Source organism: Tursiops truncatus, chromosome 20 (genome assembly GCF_011762595.2).
Source record: "Tursiops truncatus isolate mTurTru1 chromosome 20, mTurTru1.mat.Y, whole genome shotgun sequence".
NCBI lineage: Eukaryota > Metazoa > Chordata > Mammalia > Artiodactyla > Delphinidae > Tursiops > Tursiops truncatus.
The window spans coordinates 33,184,355-33,205,515 of NC_047053.1; the positions used below are offsets into that span (position 1 = coordinate 33,184,355).

General features: G+C 59.6%; 2 protein-coding genes and 3 pseudogenes across 3 annotated transcripts; all 5 read left to right on the top strand.

Annotated features, from left to right (window-relative positions):
* Positions 1 to 623: 623 nt before the first annotated feature.
* On the top strand, positions 624 to 4,481 carry LOC101336410 (neuroligin-2-like; annotated as a pseudogene).
* Positions 4,482 to 6,759: 2,278 nt separating this feature from the next.
* On the top strand, positions 6,760 to 9,239 carry LOC117309549 (spermatid maturation protein 1-like; annotated as a pseudogene).
* Positions 9,240 to 9,878: 639 nt separating this feature from the next.
* Positions 9,879 to 11,808, top strand: LOC117309458 (uncharacterized protein SPEM2-like). Its single transcript, XM_033847226.1, is given in 4 exon segments — positions 9,879 to 10,203; positions 10,366 to 10,423; positions 10,557 to 11,180; positions 11,183 to 11,808. Coding segments are annotated over 4 exon segments (1,446 nt in total). The 5' UTR covers positions 9,879 to 10,065.
* Positions 11,809 to 12,308: 500 nt separating this feature from the next.
* On the top strand, positions 12,309 to 16,908 carry LOC117309457 (uncharacterized protein SPEM3-like). Of its 2 annotated transcripts, none has more exons than XM_033847225.2 (4): positions 12,309 to 12,678; positions 12,827 to 12,884; positions 13,003 to 13,318; positions 14,440 to 16,908. In XM_033847225.2, exons 1-4 carry the CDS (start codon positions 12,541 to 12,543, stop codon positions 15,398 to 15,400), a joined length of 1,473 nt encoding a protein of 490 aa, XP_033703116.2. In that variant the 5' UTR covers positions 12,309 to 12,540; the 3' UTR covers positions 15,401 to 16,908. The 2 variants fall into 2 exon arrangements, with proteins under 2 accessions (XP_033703116.2, XP_073654525.1); XM_073798424.1 differs by having other exon boundaries at positions 15,215 to 16,908.
* A 1,005-nt stretch (positions 16,909 to 17,913) lies between these two features.
* LOC117309456 (transmembrane protein 102-like) lies at positions 17,914 to 19,560 on the top strand (annotated as a pseudogene).
* Positions 19,561 to 21,161: the final 1,601 nt, after the last annotated feature.

A 21,161-nucleotide genomic window follows, 5' to 3' on the forward strand; every position in this document is an offset into this window, starting at 1 on the left:
TTACCCCTCAAGGGGCCTTCTACATATGGGAGTGATCATGGGATCCTTTGGGGACATGGCAAGAGAAGGGTCCAGAACTCAGGACTTAGGCCAGTTTGGGGGGTCCGAGACTAGAGCTGCACCCTGGCTTCATTAGGCAGGCTATTTCCCACCCTGCCGCCTCCGGCCACAGTAATTAAGCTGGGGGTTGCCATGGTAACTGGGGAGGCGACCTAGAAAGGAATTAGGGTGGGGAGGAGACCAAGCCCCCAGGGACCCTAGGGCCTGGCACCTCCTCACCCACAGACCAGGCTACCCTGTGGAGCTGAGGCCCACGAAACGCCAGGACCCTCCCAGGATCTCTAGCTCCAGTGGCAGCCTTGGGAGCTCGCTCTTCCTAGGAGCAGGAAGGAGGTTTGCTGTGTGTGTGTGTGGGGGGGGGGAGGGTTCCCCTGGGTCCAGCAGATGCCCTGAGGAGGGCCAGCCCCCAGCCCTGCCTCTGCTAGGCTTCTTGGAAGGTCTGCCAGGCATGGGGAGAAGTGCTGTAGGGCACACCGGCAGGAGGTGGGGTGGGATCTTCTGCCAGGGCTAGCTGGGGAGGGAGGGAGGGGAATCCGGTCTTTCCCCCCAGGGATGGGAGTGACATGTCCCCTGAGCTCAGGGCTGGAACTCAGCAGGCCTGGGAGCTGCGCGGTGCTGCTTCTGGTCTGACTGTGTCCTTGTCCCCCACCCCCCGGCCCACCTACCTGCCCCCTCCCCACGCAGATATCCGGGGGAAGAAGCCGGTGATGCTGCTTCTGCATGGTGGCTCCTATATGGAGGGCACCGGGAACATGTTCGATGGCTCTGTCCTGGCCACCTACGGCAACGTCATTGTAGCCACACTCAACTACCGGCTTGGGGTGAGTGTGGGCAGCCAACTCTAGGGGCTGGAGTCTGGGAGGAGGGCCTGCCGGCAGGGCTCCTCTAAACCCAGCAGAAGCAGAATGGCTTCTGGGTTGGACTGAGCTGCCCAGAAAGAGGGCAAGGGTGCTGTGACACCCCCAGGAAGCGCCCTTTCTTCCTCTACCCCCAGGTTTTCTCAGCACTGGGGACCAGGCTGCAAAAGGCAACTGCGGGCTCGTGGACCAGATCCAGGCCCTGCGCTGGCTCAGTGAGAACATTGCCCACTTTGGGGGCGACCCCGAGCGCATCACTGTCTTCGGATCTGGGGCAGGGGCCTCCTGTGTCAACCTTCTGATCCTCTCCCACCATTCGGAAGGTACCAGCCACCTCCTCAGCCTGTCCCTCTTGTCCCCTTTCTCACACCCCCAACCCCACCAGGTCTCCCTTCTCCTCCCTCAGGCTGATACAGCCCAGCCTGAAGCCTGCCTGTCCCACCAGGGCTGTTCCAGAAGGCCATCGCCCAGAGTGGCACTGCTATTTCTAGCTGGTCTGTCAACTATCAGCCGCTCAAGTACATGCGGCTGCTGGCGGCCAAGGTGGGCTGTGACCGGGAGGACAGAGCCAAGGCCGTGGAGTGTCTGCGCCGGAAGCCTTCTCGGGAGCTGGTGGACAAGGACATACAGCCCGCCCGGTATGGGGGTGGGAGAGGGCCAGGTCCAGGCCTCCATTCTCCTTGCTGGTTCCAAGGAGGTTGAGGGTGAGAGGTGCCCGCAGGCCACAAGCATTCCATTTAGCCAGGAGAGGTGGACTTCAAGGCCCTCCCGGGGCCCTGCCTTCTCCCAGAAGCCTTGCCTAGGCGGAGGTGCCTAAACAGAGCCAGTGTGCACGAGGCTCCATGAAGTGCTTGAGGGAGGACTTCCCGAGAGGCCAAGTACCCTGAAGGGCTCAGAAGGTTTTAACTAGGGGAGAGGGGTCTTCTGAGCACAGGACTCAGCAGGCTGTGAGCTGAGAGGAGGCCGGTGAACAGGTGATGCGACCTTGACCCCTTCTCCCCAGCTACCATATCGCCTTTGGGCCCGTGGTGGACGGTGACATAGTCCCTGGTGACCCTGAGATCCTCATGCAGCAGGGAGAATTCCTCAACTATGACATGCTCATCGGTGTCAACCAGGGAGAGGGCCTCAAGTCCGTGGAGGACTCGGCGGAGAGCGAGGACGGCGTGTCCGCCAGCGCCTTCGACTTCACCGTCTCCAACTTTGTGGACAACCTGTATGGCTACCCGGAGGGCAAGGATGTGCTGCGGGAAACCATCAAGTTTATGTACATGGACTGGGCCGACAGGGACAATGGCGAGATGTGGCGCAAGACCCTGCTGGCGCTCTTTACCAGCCACCAGTGGGTGGCACCGGCTGTGGCCACCGCCAAGTTGCACGCTGACTACCAGTCCCCTGTCTACTCTTACACCTTCTACCACCACTGCAGGCTGACAGCCGGCCCGAGTGGGCAGATGCAGCGCACGGGGATGAGCTACCCTATGTCTTTGGTGTGCCCATGGTGGGTGCCACCGACCTCTTCCCCTGCAACTTCTCCAAGAATGATGTCATGCTCCGCGCCGTGGTCATGACCTACTGGACCAACTTCGCCAAGACCGGGTGAGGGCCAGAGGGGCTGGGTCGGGCATCCCTGCAGGTCAGGGCACACACCGCCTCCTTCCTCAGCCCCTTCTCTCCCTCTCCTTCACACGGCCATCATTCCTCCATCAAGGCACTCTTGCCTTCTCGACTCAGACACCTGCCAGACAGCTCCTCCGTGTGTGTTGGAGACGCAGAAGAGTTGGACAGGGAGGTCCCTGTCTTTTCTGGGGGGCGGGCTCACTTGGTGCCTTTGGCTCCGTGTCTGTCTCTCCTTCCCTCCCTTGCCCACCCAGCTCTCTCCTTCTCCTCCCAGAGCTCGGCCCTCTGAGTGCTCCCATCTGTGTATCTGAGTGTGTGTGAGGGTTTGTGTCTGTCTGTCTATTGCTGTCTCCGCCTCTCTCTCTTGAAATCTATTGATATCTCTGCTTGCTTTGATCTGGTTTCTCTGTACTCACTGGTTTCCCCCTGGCTGTCTCTCATGTCCTTTTGTGTCTCTGTTTCCATGTCTCTATCTCATTCAGTCTCAGACTCTGCCTCTGTCACTGGTGGTCTGTCTCTGCCCTCTCTGCCCCTCTGTCCTCATCTCAGACTGTCTCTGGCAGTCTGGCTTCATCGCTATTTGTCTGTCTGTCCGTCCGTCTCTGGCAGTTTCTCTGTCTCTTCGTATCCGTCTCTGTCTCTCTTCCCATCTCCCCAGCTCTCTGCATCTCTGTCCATCTCTCTCCCCATTCCTCCCATAGCACGCCCCCACCCCTGCCTTTCATGGGAGCCTCACCTTACTCCTCCTTTCCCTGCCCCCCTGTGTCCACAGCGACCCCAGCCAGCCGGTGCCACAGGACACCAAGTTTATCCACACCAAGCCCAACCGCTTCGAGGAGGTGGTGTGAAGCAAGTTCAACAGCAAGGAGAAGCAGTACCAGCACATGGGCTTGAAGCCGCGCGTGCACGACAACTACCGCGCCAACAAGGTGGCCTTCTGGCTGGAGCTCGTGCCGCACCTGCACAACCTGCACACGGAGCTCTTCACCACCACCACGCGCCTCCCTCCCTACGCCACGCGCTGGCCGCCGCGCCCGCCCCCTGGTGCCCCCGGCACTCGCCGCCCCCCCCCCCACCTCCGGCCACCCTGCCGCCCGAGCCCAAGCCCGAGCCGGGCCCCCGGGCCTACGACCGCTTCCCCGGGGACTCCCGAGACTACTCCACGGAGCTCAGCGTCACCGTGGCCGTGGGCGCCTCCCTCCTCTTCCTCAACATCCTTGCCTTCGCCGCCCTCTACAACAAGCGGGACCGGCGGCAGGAGCTGCGGTGCAGGCGGCTCAGCCTCCCCCCCGCCCCGGCGGCTCGGGCACCGGCGTGCCCGGCGGGGGCACCCTGCTCCCTGCTGCCGGCCGTGAGCTGCCACCCGAGGAGGAGCTGGTGTCGCTGCAGCTGAAGCGGGGCGGGGCGTCGGGGCAGAACCTGCGGAGGCCCTGCGCCCGCCTGCCCGCCCGACTACACCCTGGCCCTGCGCCGGACGATTTGCCACTCTTGGCCCCCGGGGCCCTGACCCTGCTGCCCAGCGGCCTGGGGCCACCCCCTCCCCCGCCGCCCCCTCCTTCCATCCCTTTGGGCCCTTCCCCCCGCCTCCCCCCACCTCTACCAGCCACAACAACACGCTCCCCCATCCCCACTCCACCACTCGGGTATAGGGGGCGGCTCGGGGAAGCCCCCCTCCCTGGCCCTCCCGGCCAGCTCAGAAGGCAGGGAGGAGGACTTGGCGACAGGCCTTTGTCGTGTGGAGCTGTGACACATCGAGGAGCTTTAGGTGGACATGGGTTTCCTCGCCGGGATGTGTGCGCTTCTCCCGCGCGGAGTGGCCCGTTCTCTTCTCTGGACCTGGGCCTTTGAACAACTGGGGGGGGTGTTTTTTCCCCTCCGTCGTCTGGACACCCGTCTTCGGTGTGTGGAGACGTGGAAGTATTTTCCCACGTGGAGGTGTGCTTTCTCACGAGAGGGTGAGAAACCATGTGCAGGGTGAGGGTTTTTTTTTGCCGCCCTGGACACATGTTGGCTCCCTCAAAGAATTTCTGTGGGGATTTGTGCCCCCACCTCCTCCCTCCTCCCACCCCCTGGAGACCCTGGAAGTGGTGTGTTCACAAACAGCGACCCTTGGCCACCGGACGACGCAGGGTGGTGCCTGGGAAGTAGCGAGGAAATCACAGCCCCCCCGCCCCAGCGAAGCATGTGTATCCCCCCCGTGGCACAAGTGAGGTGAAGCACGGTCTCCCCCGGGCAGGCCTCGCCTTCTACAGATGACAGACACACATTCCCTGCCACGGGGAAGGGAGGAGATCTTGCATCCCTGTGCTGCCTGGGAACTTGTCTTCCCCTGGGTCCAGGATGCATTTCTGAGTGGAAACACGTTCTTGCATGTGGATGTACGTTTTCCCATGCAGACGGCCCCTTTCTCTCCAGCACTTCCCTGCATCTTAGGGCCTCAGGCCCAGCACTTAACTTCTCGCACAGCAGGTGTGAAAGGACTTCAAACTGACAGAAGCTGAGGGGGAGGGACAAACCCTGAGGAGATGAACAGACCCTAAGCTCTGCCCTTCTTTCCCCTATAGTTGGGGGGGTGGGGGGCTGTGTGGCACCTGCCACCCACAGAGGCCATGCATGTTTGACCAAAGCCCTCACCGCGGTCTGAGGGCAGCCCTTCCCTCAGTCCTCAGACCATCGCTCATCCATGCCAAACTGCTGAGGTGGGTTTGAGGGGCGAAGACCCCCCGAAACGTGCCAAGGATTCCTCAGCCCTGGGCCAGGGCAGGTAGGATACAGGAGAGGGGGAGGTGGCAGCTAAAGGGGTCCCGCCTGCGTCCCTCTTCTCGCCATGTCTCATCCCTCCCTCTCTGCCCCTGTTTTCCCTCCCCCCTTCGCCGCCCCCCTCTGAAGCCATCCCTTCCTGGTCTCAAGCCAGCTTCTCCCCTCAGCTGCCCACCCCCTCCTTTGACCTGCCCCCTCTCCCCTGGGCCCCCAGGGCTGAAGGAAAGGAGCAGTGGAGGGGGGAGGGGAGGAGAGCAGGGGAGAAAGGCTTCCCCGGACAGGTTGGGGGAGAGAACGGGGTCAGCTGTACTGAGGAACAGATGGAGGGGGCAGTGGGGCATGGCGCTTGGGCAGACACCAGCAGGAAGAATTTGATTTGAAAGGATGTGTGTAAGGTGACTGCCCAAAGAGAAACCGTTTGGGCCTCTGGGGAAAGGAGCAATGTCGGGAAGGGTTTCAAGGGACACCAGCCGAGAAGGAGCCAATACTCATCTGCTGGCATTTTGTGGGTTCATTGGTGCCAAATTTGAATAGGGGGTGGAGTGCTGTTTTCCACTGACCCCCAAATCCCTGGTCTTGGCTCCCCAGAACTTTGCCTCCTGACTGTCCCTTCTGCCCCCACCTCCACCCATGGAAACTTAGTTCTTTTCCCACCCCTTCCCCTGCCTGATCTAGCTCCTTTCCAAACAGCCCTGCCTTCTAAATGCTAGGGACCTGGGCCCTGAACCCTGTAGACAGATGCCCCCTAAACTGGGGCATGGGAGGGGGGCTGGGGGACCCCATGATTCAGCCACAGACTCCAATGCCCAGCCCCTGTCCCCAGAACAATTCCTTGACAATCCCGTGTCCCCACCCCAACCCTTCGCGGCTCTGTACACATTTTTAAACCTGGCAAAAGATGAAGAGAATATTGTAAATATAAAAGTTTAACTGTTGGTTTTGCCTGCTGTTATGTTGGGAGGTAGGGGTGGGGCTCTAAAGAAACAAACCTTGGAAAAGTGACTCTGCCAGTGAGAGAGGAGGAGGGGGTCCGAGCCCACAGCCCTTGCCAGTGAACAGCTCTGAGGTCAGAGAGAAAGGGGGAGTGGGTGCTGGGGTGAGGTTGTCATTGGTAACGGGGTTGTTCGGGGAGTTAAGATCAGGACCAGTGTCTGTGCAGAGGTCAGAGCCTGGTGTAGAGGACCAGGCAGGGGCTGATGGGGACAGACACCAAACAGGCCAGAGGGCCTATGGGCTGGTGCAGGTGGCTGGCTACAGGAGAGACATGCAAGGTGAAGGGTTTGGCCTCTGCTAAGCCCTGGCCCAGGCTGGAGGGTCAAACACAGGCCCAGGACTCTCCCTCTTGGCACATTTTGAGGGAGAGCCCCACATCATTGTGACCCACTTATCCCCAGGAGCCTCTGGGACAGGAAGGCGGCCAGTGGTACTGTGGGCACAGTAGGTTGGGGCCCTAGGGACCCCCATGGCCACGGCTGAGTGGCCCCGGCCCGGGTGGGCCTTGTGTCACAGCCCCAGCACCAACAACTGCCAGGACCTGGGCAACTCCATCCTGTTGCTGCTGGACCTCATCATCTGCGTTAACATTGGCATCAATATGGTGACACTGGTCAGGGTGGGGCCGGGTGGGAGGGTGCTGGCAGGATGGCTGGGGGGCAGGCCGGGTGGCGGGGGCCTGCCTGGAGTCACTGTGTCCTCCCCCACCTAGTTCTGGCGCAGACTCCGTGGCTTCTTACACCAAGTGTTTCATGTTATTTGTGAGAAAGGTAAGTGGAGGATGGGGAGGTTGGGGTGTTCTAGCCCTGACCTTAAGTGGACCCCTTCCCCTCGCGCTCTCCCTGCTCAGACACCATAACTATGCAGCTTCTCTTCCTGCAACCTGCGTCTCCATCCCTGGAGGAGCCAGGCTCCCCACCAGCCTCTCACCTGTCCCCGATCCACAGAAGCTTCTAAGTTATGCTCACCTGGGAAGCAGACCCAGCCCCCGAAGCAGAGCGCCCCTGCAGTCTGCCGTCGGTGCACCATGGACCCTGTGAAAATGATCGTGTCCCCCCCACCCACTCGCCGCCGTCGCCGTCGAGACTCTTCAGCACGCCGCGCCCACCGCCCCGTAGCCTGGGCCCCTGACAACTGACAGCGATGACGAGAAGCCCCCACGTCAGCACACAACAATCTGCCCCCACAACTGGAATTGCCCCAAGGACTGGGAAGGCTTTCAGTCCACCCAGGGGTTCTGGACTCCCTGGGCCCAGGATGCCGTGGAGCCACCTACCCAGACCATCCGCTTCCAGCAAACTGTAGAGGGAAGGCCGCTCAAAAGAGAGGCAGTCAGAGCTGGGCCTACAGGCCTACGCGTACCCTGTGAACCCCCGCCCCACAGCCCTCAGGCCCTGAGCCACAGGAACGGTTGGGGGGTGCCCCAGGCAGAACAGGAGCAGTGCTCGCCAGCCCAGCCACCCATCCTGGGCCCAGCCCACGTCGCAGACATCCCCCGGCGCCACTCCTCAGGGCGCATAGCCTATAATGCCAGAGACGTGAGGCGGCAGCTGCGGGAGCTGACCAGGGAGGTGGAGGCCCTGTCCCACTGTTACCCCCCGGTCTCTGGATCCAGCACGGCTGAGGGGACGGGAAAGGCCTAGGTATACTGTTCCCTGACAGAGAGGTGACTGGGAGAAGAATAAAAAGAAGAGAGGAGGTGGTTTGTGGTGGTGTGGGGGGTGCCAGGGCCCACACAGCACCCAGAAGCCTGGTTGCTAAGGAAATGATCTCCCTGGCAACAGGGCCTAGAGAGCCCTGAGGACCCTCATCAACCTCTTGGCCTCACCAGGCCCTGTCCTCAGCCCTTTCCCAGGCCCTTCTTGGTTCCAAGCCTCCCACCTGCCTCTACTCTGTTCTTTAGTGCCCAGGGAAGCCCCCCAAATCCCACTCCAGATCCCCAGGCAGTACTGCCCTTGAGTGGAGACCCTCATCCCCATGGCCTCAGTCTCTCAGAGGTCCAGCTCCTACCAGAGCCCAGGTTTAGGCTGTAACTACAGGTGAGGTGTGGTCCCTCTGAAGCCCTGGTTTCTTTGGGGAGGGATGGCTGAGAGTGAGGGTAGCCAGGCCCTCACAGTTCCCCAGTCAGAACCCGAAGCTCCTGTATACTCGAGAAGGCTTGGAGCAGAGGATAAAATATTGAGGACACTCTCAAGGGCTGCCTCCACACAGCCCTGTGTGCCCTCACCCCTCTGATTAGCACTTCCATGTCACAAATGAGGAGACTGAGGCTCAGAGACGCCAAGTGACTTATTCATGGTCACGCGGACACCAAGGATCAACTTCATGGCCTCAGACGCTCCGTCCCCCTGCTCCCACAGGTAGATTCCCATTGCTACTGGCCCATCAGAGTCTCCTCCCGCCTTCCTCAGTTTCCCATGTAAACTCATCAGGATATTGCATCCACTGGACAGCAGGGAAACCCAGGCCCTACCTACTTCTAGACACTTGGGATCACACACACGCACACAACCTGGGAACAAGGAGCCAGGTCGAAGGGACTAGACCTCACCTTCCATACCAGATGGGTTCCTGGAATGTGAGCAGATGGGCCTTTTATGAATCACCCTGCTTCTCTGTTCATTTTCATTTGACTAACGTTATCGATCATTTTAAGCTGATTCCATTAAGTGGGTCTATATTGAGCACCTGCTGTGTGTTTGGAGTCTTGATGGAAAATGCCCACTGGCTCTTTCTATTTCTTTCTCTCTTTTTTTTCTTTTTGGCCATGCAGTGTGGTTTGCAGGATCTTAGTTCCCTGACCAGGGATTGAACTGGGGCCCTCAACAATGAAAGCGTGTAGTCCTAATCACCGGACATCCCGGGAACTCCCTGTTCCTCTATATCTGTTGAGATGTTCATTGTGCAAAGAAAATGACTTGAGGTTCCCCAGGTACCACTTTCACAGACCCCAGCAATGAAACCGGTTGATAACAGTAGATTCCGTTTGTCATATCAACAACTACATCTATTTTGTGCTTTGTGAATTTCATGTGGTTTTCTTAAGACAGCAGCTAACCGTTTTTCAACTCGGAGGGTTGGCTCAGTGGGAGGGAAGTTGGTTAGGAAGGAGAGAAACCATGGTTTGGGGTGGTCTCTGGCAAAGGCAGCAAACCCTTGCTCTGAACTAAAGGGGCCAGTGACCACCAACACCTAAGGCTGCAATCCCTGGCAGGAAGGGGTGGGTACGGTGGGTACTAGAGGGGTTATGACAGGGAAATCAGCAGGACAAGGAGGGGATGGTGCAGTGGGGCGACCCCAGAGGGGACTCTTACTGTCACTCATCCAACTAGTCACCCTCGCTGCTGGCCCCAAGCAGGCGTGGGTGGAGAATAACAACAGGCTACATAAGCTGCTATAATGTCTCGAACAATGAAATGGAGGAAATCCTTTATGCATGATTCAGTCCCTATGAAGACTGTCTCTCATCTGTAGCAACCATGCTTGCACATCAAGTTAAGCAAGGTCCCATGGAGACAGAAGGACCGACTGAACTCTGGGGACTAGGCTCCATGTAGTGGGAGCCGAGGGCAGAGATGGCCACATAAAGGGCCAGCTGAGTGGATGAAAGATTGGCCATCTCGGCATCGTGACTCCCTGCAACGTGCCCCATTATGACCATGCTCCCTCACCTGTTGGTGGGTGTCCGCAGGTCCTGACGTGAGTGCACTGTGGGTCAGGGCCGGTGGTGGTGGGGGGCGGCCCACGGCCCAGGTGGCCCTAGGACCCCCCCACCATGGAAAACCGGCTCTGGTATGACAACCTGGGGTGCTGCCATCAATACCAAGAAAGTACCCAGAATGCGGAGGACTTCCTGCTCCTGCTGCTGGGCCTTGTCGTTCTTGTCAGCATTGGGATCAGCATGGCAACCATGGTCAGCGATGGTTGGGGACCACCAGTAGGGGTGAAGAGGCCTGAGGGTGGGAACCAGCTGCAGCCTGCACCTCCGTCTGCAGGAACGGTCTTGGCTGGGACGGGGGGTGAGGGTGGAGAGCCTGGCCTTCATTTTCACCCACCCCACCCCACCCCACCCCAGGTATGGCATGGGCTCCAGAATGCCTTAGACAAGACCATCTATTGGATTAATCAGAAAAGTAAGTATGGAAGACAGGTAGGGGGCACCACACCCCTGCTACTCCCAGGGCCCTAGAAACCCAGGCCCCCAGGTTCCCAACCCTGAACTCTTCTGACAGTTGCCCTGCCCTCACGGACTCTCGCCTCCGCCAGATGAAATCTCACAGGCTTGTGAAAGTTCCCCCAAACATCCTCCTGCCAAGGCCCAAGACGTCCACATCCACTGCACCCTGGACCCTGTGGAAGTGAAGATGGCCCGGCCCGCTTGCTACTCCCTGTCCTCCTACCATCATCTCCGCAACCGTAGCCGCAGCTGCAGCCGCCGCCCCTGCAGCCACCAGCGGAGGCCGAAGAACCGCAGACAATTCCCCTACAGCCGCTCAGGCTTCCGTAGGCCGCATCGCAGCCACGGGATGTCACAGCTGCGGCCGATGCCCTCCTTTGATCGGGAGGACCCGGACTCCTACCTGGAGGAGGAGGAGGATCTTTCCTTCCCACAACCCAAGTACCCGTGGGGGTGCTGGGGAGGGCTCTACCAGCAGATGGGCCTGCCCTCCAACGTGGGTCTCTGGGGCCGCCAGGGTGGGATCCTGGCCAGTCTGCCACCACCCTGTCTCTACCTGTCGCCCGAGCTGCGCCGCATGGCCAAGCGTGTGGAGGCCAAGTCCGAGCTAAGGCTGCAGTCCTTCGGGGCCCCCTGCTCACCAACCCGCATCTGGAGCAACGTGGAAGCTGACCAGTGGACCTCGTCTCCACCACCTCCCCGACGGCTGCCCCCAGCCCCTCGTGGGTCCCTGGGGGGCACAGCACTTACCCCTCAAGGGGCCAGCTCCCGTATGACTCCTGGGATCAGCGGCGGCGTGGTCTGGAGGGCTCTGGGCCTCCATCCGCTCTGGTGCCTCGGGGCTGCCGGCCCGAAGCCTGGCAGCGCAACTCGCCACCGGCCCACAGACGGAGCCTCCCCTGCTGTGCTCACAGCCAACCCAACCGCAGCCCGCACCCGTCCACGGGACACTTGAACTACTCCCGGGATCCCCACGAGGTGCGGCGCCGGGCGGCCGAATGGGCCGAGATGCTGCCTGTGCGGCGCCCTCTGGCCACCTCCGCCTCCCTCATGGTGCTGTCAGAGGCCTCGTACAAGCGGGCCCCGGCTCCCAGCTCAGCACTGCTCCTCCGCCCCTTCCAGTCCCTGCCCGACGTCCAGGCTACCGAGCACCCTCCACCCCCACCCACCTTCATGCCACTCAGCTGGAACCCGGGGGGCAATGCCAACTACCAGATGTATGACAGCCTGGTGCTGAAGCGGCAAGTGTAGGAGGGCCAAGCGTGGGCCAACTCGCTGCTACCTTCCACCTCGGCCTCGAGGCCCTCTCTGCACGGGAGCCAGACTGGGAAAATGAACTGACCAGCAGCAAATGGGGGCGGGGGCGGGGGCGGGAGCGGCAGGGCATGGAGAGAGGAACAAAGAGCGCCAGAGTCCAGGAAACACTGGTAGTCTGTGGCTTGGAAGCACCACTCCTTCTGCCAGCCTGGGTCCCTGCCCTTGGCTTCCTGCAATAAGAAGCCAGTGTCCCCTTCTTGGCCTGAGGGTCCCCTTAGTTTAGTGGCCACAGTCCTGCCAGCAGGCCCCTCCCGGTCCTATACCATGCACTAAGTACATCTGCAGCTGCAGACTCCAAACCCCTGGTCTCTGGGCACCTCCTCTGTGTCTCAGCTGTCCCTGTCCCCAAAGAGCCTCATACAAGAAGCTGCTTCCAAACTGGGAGGTTCCACATCTGGGCAGGTCCAGCTCCACGCCCAGTGAAGGGCATGAAGAAGGCTGAGGCTCTGGACTCCAGCCAGGCCTTCTGCAGGGCTCTGAGGCCAAGGTCTTCCTAGTCTCAGGAGGGGCCAAGAGATGGAATGTGTCATTTGAACAAGTGAGTCAGCGGGCGGTGAGCGAATGATTGACCGCTCGAGGGGAGGTGTGCCAGCCTACAGGCCCTGTTTGACTGTCCAGGCTCAGCTTACCTCACCCTGGTAACCAGGGAATGCCCCTCCCTCACTGTGACCTCACCACCTGCCCCATTATGACCCAGTCTGACTCCCAGTTAAAAGAGGAGGGCAGGGGGCCCAGGCAGTCCTGGGACCCCCGGCCATGGGTGAGGGAACCTGCTACACAGCCGAGCCGGCCCCTAGCCCCGAACCCAGGAAATGCCAGGACCAAGAAGACTTAATTCCTCTGCTGCTGCTCAGCCTGATCTTCTTCATCGTGGGGATCAACGTGGTGACTATGGTCAGGGCAGGATCTGGGCAGCGGGGTTGGGGGAGCCCTGGGGTCTTGAAGGGGCCGAGGTGAGGGGGCTGCTGGGGTGTGGCCGGACAAGGGTTGGATTTCAGGGCTAACCCTGCTCCTGGCCTCCCCCCTCCCCTTCTTCCCTCAGCTCTGGAGGCATCTGAAGAGATTCTTGCGGGCACTCTTCAATCGAATTTTCCCCAAAGGTGAGTGGGCGCCAGCGTGGGCTCAGGGGATGTGGGCCTGTCCCCTTTCTTCTATCCCTGCCTTGATTCTCAGCCCCTCATGAACCCAGGCCCTGACCCATCTCGCCTTTCCCCGCAGACAAGCAAGCCAGCTGTGTAGACAGCCATCGCATGCGCAGGCGCCGCTGCGTGGATCCCAAGAAACCGCGCTCAAGAGTTTCTTCCCGCCTCCGCCATCGCCCAAACTTCCTGCTCGGGCAGCCAAACCACCCTGACTCCTGGATACGAGACAAAAAAGATGAGAAGGCTTCTAAGTACTGCCGGATGCCGCCTCAGTGTGGACGGGCTGGGGCTTCCACGCAGGTTCCACGGAGACTGTGGAAGGAGCGGGTAGTGAGAGCTGCGGAGGCCCCTGCAGTCACAGCCTTAAAGTCCCAAGCCAACTTTTACTCCAGGTAAGAGACATCTTCCAAGCTCCGCAGGATGAGCAAGGTGGACGTGTTTCCACTCCGCCTGCCCCAAGAGAGCAAGACTAAGACCCCAGACTCTGACCCAGCCCAGGCCCCAGCCCGGGCCCAGACCCGCCCCCCAGTTCAGCCCCCTGCGCATGCTCCTGCGAAGGCCCAGACCTTCTCCTCAGCCCACCCCACTGAGCACACACCCCCCCCCCCCCCCCCCCCCCCGTCGGAGACCTGCTCCCGAGGCCACGCCCATGAGCACACTTCCGCCCGGGCCCAGGCCTTCTCCCTAGTGCACCCCACTGGGAACACTCCTGCCAAAGCCCAGACCTTCTCCTCCACCCACGCCTCTGAGCACGCCCCACCTCAGGTCCAGACTTGCTCCACATTCCACCCCCCTGAGCACACCACCCCCCAGGCCCAGACCCCCTCCCCAGCCCTCACCCCTGAGCACAGCCCTGCCCAGGTCCATGGCCCTGAGCATACTTCAGCCCATACTCCAGCCCAGGCCCAAGCCCAGGCCCCCTCACCTGCCTCAGCCCAATCCCTGGGCCACACTTCTGTCTGCAGCCTGACCCATGCTCATCTGACCTATACCCATGCCAACACTCTGGTCCCTCCCCCAACTGCTGCCCTTGCTACTACTCCTGCCCTCGCCCCTACACCAGCCCCTGTCCCGATCTCTGCCACAACCTCTGTCCCAGCGCTGGTCATGGCCCTGATGACCACTCCAGTCCGTTCCACCACCCCTACCCCCATCCTAGGTTCTATTTCCTCTACCTTGTCTGCCTTCAGCCAAGGCCTCTCCTCCGGCCATGTAGTCTGTGATGCCCGCAGGGTAAAGCAGAACTTATTCCATGTGTGTCCCCTCAGAACTCTGGGTATTCCAGAAAGGACTTGGGTACCCTCTCCAGGCCCCAAGAGAGGCATGGTCTGCTGAGCTCTGGTACAGCAGAGCAAACACTGAAGCAATGTAGTGGGGACAGTGCTAAGCCCTCCACAGGATCCATACTGGGTTACCCGGAGTTGGGGAATATGGAATGGAAGATCTCAAATGATTCCAAAGACAAATTTGTACAGTCCAAGACCTTCCCTTACTGTAGCTTCCATCCTTGCAGGTCTGAGAAGAGAAACACGAACCCCCAGACTCCAGTCTACCCCACATTCCTGTACTCCAAGGATGCTGTACCTTCCCAACCTTACTTCCATTCTCAAAACAGTGCCCAGAGGTCACCATGCACCATGCCTCCACCATGCACTCTTTATCTGCCTCTTGTTTCTCCCAGATCCTGGGTCCTTCATCAACACAGCAACCACCAGAAGCCCTCCACCTTAATGCAACCCCCCACCTTGCCCCCAACCTCCAAGTCTTCTCAGTCTGTCCTCTCTTCCCAGGGCCCCATCCCTCCCCAGTTATCCACTACTTCCCAAACCCCAAGCCAGGCCCAACCCCCTGAACTTCATGAGAGTCTAGACCTCAACCAAGGCTCTGTCCTCCCAAGGACCCCAGGCCTTTCCAAAGTCTGCAGAGTTTCCAGAAACCCAGGCCTTACCACAAACCCAGGCACCCACAAGAGTCCAGGCCTTATCCAAGACCCAGGCCTCCCCAAGAACACAGGCCTTGCTCAAGATCCAGGCCTCCACAAGCTTCCTGGCCCCCATAAGGGTCCAGCCCTTACTCAATACTCTGGCTTATCCCAGAGATCAGGCCTCCATAACAACTCATGCCTTATCCCAAATCCTGGCCTCCACAAGGATGCAGGGCAGCACATACCACGGCCTTCTGTCCCACCCAGGCAGAACTGCCGCTCTCCCAGGGCTCAGGTGGCCTACAATGACCTGCTAACCTTCTCAGAGGTACCTGTGCTGATTGTGCTGCAATCACCCTCCCAGCAAGCAGGCAGCCAAGGCTGGGTGTACCACCCCAAGGATACAGTTCCTCCAGCCTGCCAGAATCATCGCCAGATGTCTACGCCTCCCAAAACCAGCTGGAAGCCCTACCACCCGTCAGGCACCCGGCTCGGGCACGTGGTCTTTGACGCCCGCCAGAGACAGTTCAGAGCAGGCAGGGACAAGTGAGAAGCTCTGTCTCCCAGGCGCCTTCACCGAGAGACCTCCAACAACTCACCGGAGCCCATCAAGGAGTGGGGATATCAGTGTGCTCAGAGCAACTTAGAAAAAGAGGGGACAGATATGCATGAGGAATAAAGAGACAAGAGAAGTGTTCTGTGGTTGCTTGAGGACATCCACCCCAGCCCCATCCCACAGGGCTTGATGAGGAGGGTATCCCTGCTTTCCCTCCATCACTGTCTAGCTGAATCCTTCATCCCCAAGGCCCTAGAGCTGCATTGTCAATTACAGTAGCCACTAGCCAAATGCCTATTAGAATGTAAATTAGTTAAAATTAAGGAAAATTAATTCTGTTAAAAATTAAGTTAAAAAGTTAAAAATTCTGTTCCCTGGCGGTCCAGTTGTTGGGACTTGGCGCTTTCCCTGCTGTGGCTGGGGTTCAATCGCTGGTCGGGGAACTCAGACCCCGCAAGCTTCATGGCTTGGCCAAAAAAAAAAAAACCTCTGCTCCTCAGTGCCACGACCTTCTAAGCGCTCAGTAGGCACGTGGAGCTAGCGGCTACTGCATTGCACGGCACAGATTTAGAACATTTGCATCATCATGGAAAATGCTACTGCAGAGCAGTGCTTCAGAGCTTACAGCAATTTCCCTTTCCCTGTCACCCACCCCCAGCATCTTAAAGCTCCCCCAGAGCCCAGAGAACTTAGCTCTTTTTAGGGTGGCTCAGAAGCCACCCTCTGGGGAGGAGGTAAGATGTGGGGATGGACAGCCAATGCCTGATTTCCCCAGACTGTGAGAAAGAGCCCAGGCTTCAGCTTTCCTCATCTGGTCTCTTGGGTCACGACCAGATGTATGGAAACTTGCCTCCCCCGTTCTGGGCTGTGTTTGGGGCTCTTGGTTACTGAGGGAGAAGACCTCTCTTTGTCAGTGACTAGGAAACCTTGTGTTTTAGGCTCCCCAAATTGAGCCCTGGATTCTGAGGGTACCCTCCTTCATAGGCCTCTAAATATTTCGAGGTGTCTCCACTTAATTTTCTTGCCCATGGACTTAGTCCCAGTTTAGTGTGGAGACAGACCTCTGGGTAAAAGGCATGTAAGAATTCCTGGTCCAGTGTGCATCGGTCTAATCTGTAAGCGTGTCTCTGGTGTCCTGTCTTTCTGTCCTATTATTCTGGCTCCTAGTTTCATCCTGGACCCTAGCTGTGTCCATGATAACACTGGTCGCTGAAAGCCATTTCCTTCCCCTGATAATTTTTCATTGCCCTGCCCTAGCCCAGCTGGAGTTTCCTCTGGACTTGATTTTCAGTCCTGATAACTCTTCTGTATACACACATAAGCTGAGAGATTCCAAAGCGTTTTCCCTGCCACCACTTGTGTGTCTGAGGTGGGCAACACTAATATGTCCCTTCCCTGAGTCAGATGTCCATCCCTGGGTCACTACATGCACACTATCGGTGTGTTCTTGTCTAACGTTACCACCGCCGATTCCAAGGAGATACGTCCCAGCCGGAGAGCCCATTTCCAACACCTCTCTGGCTCAGCTCTGACCTTGGACAAGTCATGTGCAACCTTTCTAGGCTTGCAGTCTCATCTCTAAACTGAAGTTATAATTGCATGCAAGAACCCTTCTAGATTTAAATGACCAGGGCTCCTCTACTCCCAAGTGAGATGTAGAGTCCCCTATTTCTCTGCATGCCCTAGTGTATGTCCCTCATTATTGTTTGCTATTCAGATCCATCCTATTAGGCCTCTGTTCTGACCCCAAGGAGTGTTTGTGCGATTCACCTGGCCTTGTAAAGACACAGAATAGTTTATCATAAAGACACAGAATAGCTTACCTCCATAGAAACTACAACTTCCATCAGGCACTACTTCAACGGAACAGGAAAGGATGTGGGGGCGTGGCCCCAACGCCCTGGTAGCTTTGAAGACAAACTACAACTCCCAGAACAGCCGCGAGATCTCTGCAGAGCAAAAGGAGTGACTGAACTCTGACTGGAGGCCGGGCTGGTCCGGAACCACCCCGACAGTCTCCAGAAAGGGGCGTGGCTATAATTTAAGGGCGTGGCCTTACAGGCAGCGGGAAGAAGTTACCTGTTGAATCTTCCTATCCATTCTCTTCCCAGCCTTTGCAGCTAACCCTAAGAGGGAAGCCGCAAACCACTAGCCTCTTCTGAAAAAGAGGTAAGGGGACGTAGACAAGGGGCAGCGAAGGAGGCTATTGCATTCCTTAGGAGGGGCCAAACAGCTACTTTCTACCTGCTGAGTCAGGTGAACCGTTCCATGGGGGCGGGGACCAGCATATGAGAAAAGGGCAAGGATGGAGGAGGTATTTATTTGTTCTCTTTCAAGACTAAATTTAGGGCCCTTCGTCTGCAGACCCATTGGCGGACTGTGTCTTGGGAACCCTCTTGGCCTCTGGAAGAGCAAAGAACGGGGGCCAGTTTTCCGCAGCAAAAGGTACGGCCCGTCTGGGCTTCCTCCCGTCTCTGTATTTCCTAGCCCCCAAACGACAGAGCCATATGGCTTCCGCGGTCTGGGGGAGTGCTCCCTGGTGGGGCCCACCGCCCCCAGCCCCAGCCCGGCCGCTCACGGACATCGACTTCTGCTCTGCGGCGCAGCTGCAAGAACTGCGCCGCAAGAACGGCGCAGCTGCAGGCGAGCTGGAGTGAAGGTCCCGAGCCAGGACCAGATCTCCTCCAGGCCAAGGACTTTGTTTTCTCTTTGCTTGGTAAGTAACCCTCCCAGCCTTCGGGAACTTGCAGCTCTCAGCTCCGCCTCACCCCGCCCCGGCTCTGGATCACGACTTTACGGTCCCTTCTCTTTCCTTAGGTCTCGTTCACTGCCGGGACCCTCGCTTTCCTCCTCAGGCAGAGCTCCTGCAACTTCGTTGCGGGATTCGCGAGGGCTCCCTGGATCTGGGGCCTGCGCCTCTAGGTCCCTACGCTCGGGGACCTCACTACGACTCCGGCTTCACACTCCTGGTGCCCGTGCTTTCGCTAGATGGCACTGGGTAGGAGCTGCAACCGGATGTGGGATCCTGTTACACATGGCTCTTCCTCCCAGAGCAGGTACGCGGAACCTCGGTCCGGGAGGCATGACAGGATTGCCTAGGACCCCCAGTCCCAGGAGGACGTGATTCGATCCACCCAGCCCAAAGCAAAGAAACTCCCAAGGATCCGCAAATCTCTGTGGACCAGCTACACGTCACTGAGCCTGAGGCACACGAGTCTTTGGAAAACTCACCTAGTAATGTTTCAGTGCCAGAGTTGCCTCAACAAGACGTAACCGATGTTGACTTTCCCTCACCACTGAAAAAAACGAATGGTGACGTCACCAAAGCAACCGACGTTAGCCCAGTGCCACAGCCGTTGGAGGCTCCGGAGGCATGGCCCACATTGTGCCCCGCCCAGGTGGCTGCCCGGTTCTCTGCTTCGCTGGCTGCGGTCACTGAGTCCCCGTTTCCGGTTCCGGGTGCCCCGCGCTTGGTCCAGGCAGCCCGCCACGCGGGGATCACCACCATCCTCCTGGCTACGCCCGGGCCCCCGCGCCGCCTCCTGCTTTTCGACTTGATCCCCGTGGTGTCCGTGGCCGGCTGGTCCCAGGGGGCTCGGAGCCACTCGTGGGCCGGCCCGCTGGCCTCGGAGTCGTCTTCCTTCTCCCTGGTGCCCGGCGGCGGCGGCGGCACAGAGCGGCCGGACGCCTCCTGCTGGCAGCTTTACTTCGCACGCCAAGAGCTGGCGCTCAAGACGCGCATACCCGTTCCCCTGCTGCAAGCGCACGCGGCGGCCCAGGCGCTGCTGCGCCCTCTGGTGGCCAGGACTAGGGTCGCGGCGCCCTACCTCCTGCGGACGTTGCTCTACTGGGCGTGTGAGCGGCTGCCCGCGCCCTATCTGGCGCGAGCCGAGAATGCGGGCGCCAGCTGCCTCGGGCTGCTGGATGAGCTGGGCCGGGTGCTCGAGGCCGGGATGCTGCCCCACTATTTTCTGAGTGGCCAAAAGCTCCGTGCGGGGGACGGGGCCGCTTCGCTGCTCGGGGCGTTGGCTGTGCTTCGCAGGGACCCTGCCCGCGCCCTGCGCACCGCTGTGGAAGAGGCCAAGGCTGCACGCAAGGGGGGCGGCTTAGCCGGCGTGGGAGGCGGGGCCCATTAAAGACGCTGTTCCTACTAACCTGGAATGTGCTTCTGTTGGCCAGCGGGATGTGGAGGGCACTGCTCTCCCCTCACCTGGGAGACAGGCTGAGCGCTTTGGGCCCGAAGAGCCCGTTCTAGAAGGCCTCCTCGCCGGTTCCTCCGCTTCCTCCCATCCTCCTCCCGCCCCATCCCTGGCACAGGTCGTTCCATTCTGGCCTCTCCACTTTCCAAATCTGTGGCCAGCACCCCTCCCACTCCGGTGCAGACCCTGGCATCCATCTCCCTCCAGTTCTTATGGTCTTTTCTCTTAGGAGTCAATCGGGATGGGGGTAATATATTTGCTGAAAAAACGTGTAAAGGAGAAAGGTATGGAGACCAGGGACTGACCAATTTGTCTCACACAAAAGCAGAGACATTAAGGAGGCCGGATTTCACCCCAGGCTAGACCTCACCACCACCGCTACCTCTTCAGTTATTCCCGCCACCTTCCTCATCCAGTTCTGCCCTCCATCCCAGGCAGTAGGGTCCCTTTCTCCATTCTCGGGGCATCCGCCATTCCATCTATCTAAGCCCAACCTCTCCCCCCATCCAGAGTTCCATTCAGTGGAGTCGCCTCCTTGTCCCTCCTCCTCTGAACCCCGAGACATGCGAAACATGCGGCCTTGCCTCGGCTCCGCCTGTCTCTAAGACCGTCGCCGCTCCCTGCCTCCAAGGAACCCCGGGGTTCCGCCCGCCCAGCTTCACCTCCCGCTCTTTCCCGGCGTCTCCGCCCCCTGCCCCGCCCCCGGACCGGCTCTCGGAGGAGGGGGAAGCCGCTGTCGCCGCCGCCGCCGCCGCCTCAGCTTCCCAACCGCTGCCGCCGCTCCGCTTGGTCCAGCCGCCAGGCCCAGTGCTCACTTCGCCAGACCAGGGCGCTCTGCGGAGACACCCTCACTCCTTCCTGGGGTCCGGGACGCCTAGCCGGGCGTGGGGGGAAGCTCCGCTTGTGGGGTACAGGGAGGGAGGAGCCTGGAACCGGAGCCAGCGCCAGCCGTCCCCGGATCGACAAGACAGGACAGGTTGAGGGGCCTTCTCTCCACAGTGTCCCTGAGACCTCCCCTTCCAGTCCCCCTGGCCCCTGCCATGTAGTCCCCGGACTGGAGGCTCCCTTCACTCGCCACCACCGCAGCCTGTCTCCCAGCCCTGCTTCTGGCCCTGCTCTCACCCCTGCTGCCACACTCATGCCCTGAGCAGCCACGTCCCACCAGGTGCTCTACCCTGAGGGAGCCTAGGGGCCGGCCATGACTTCCGGGGCTGCTGAGACCCTTAGATCCTTGGGCCCGGGAAAGGGGTCAGAGAGGGGGATGTCTGAAAATGGTCCTGGCTGATCACTTCTTTCCTTCCACACTCACACCCTCCAAAGCCTTTTCCCGAGATGGCGCGGCGGGTTCCAAAACTGACAAAACCAGGGCATAAATCTTCCCCACCCCAGGCTCAGCCAGTTCCTGGAGCCCTTTGCCCTTTTCATGGCCACCAAGCCATAGACTTATAGGTCCACTGCAGCTCAGGATTAGTTTCCTTCTTTCGCTACTGCACCTTTTGCCTTGTTGCAGACAGGTTCTGGAACACCAGGCACCCCAGCCAGGGCCATTTCTGCAC

What these genes read in the sequence shown, in the direction of transcription:
- LOC117309457 (XM_033847225.2), top strand. Translation starts at nt 12,541, where the DNA reads ATGGGTGAGGGAACCTGCTACACAGCCGAGCCGGCCCCTAGCCCCGAA. An exon ending in CAATCGAATTTTCCCCAAAG is followed by an intron (nt 12,885 to 13,002) that starts GTGAGTGGGCGC and finishes CTTTCCCCGCAG; the next exon opens with ACAAGCAAGCCAGCTGTGTA. An exon ending in CAAGCCAACTTTTACTCCAG is followed by an intron (nt 13,319 to 14,439) that starts GTAAGAGACATC and finishes CCATCCTTGCAG; the next exon opens with GTCTGAGAAGAGAAACACGA.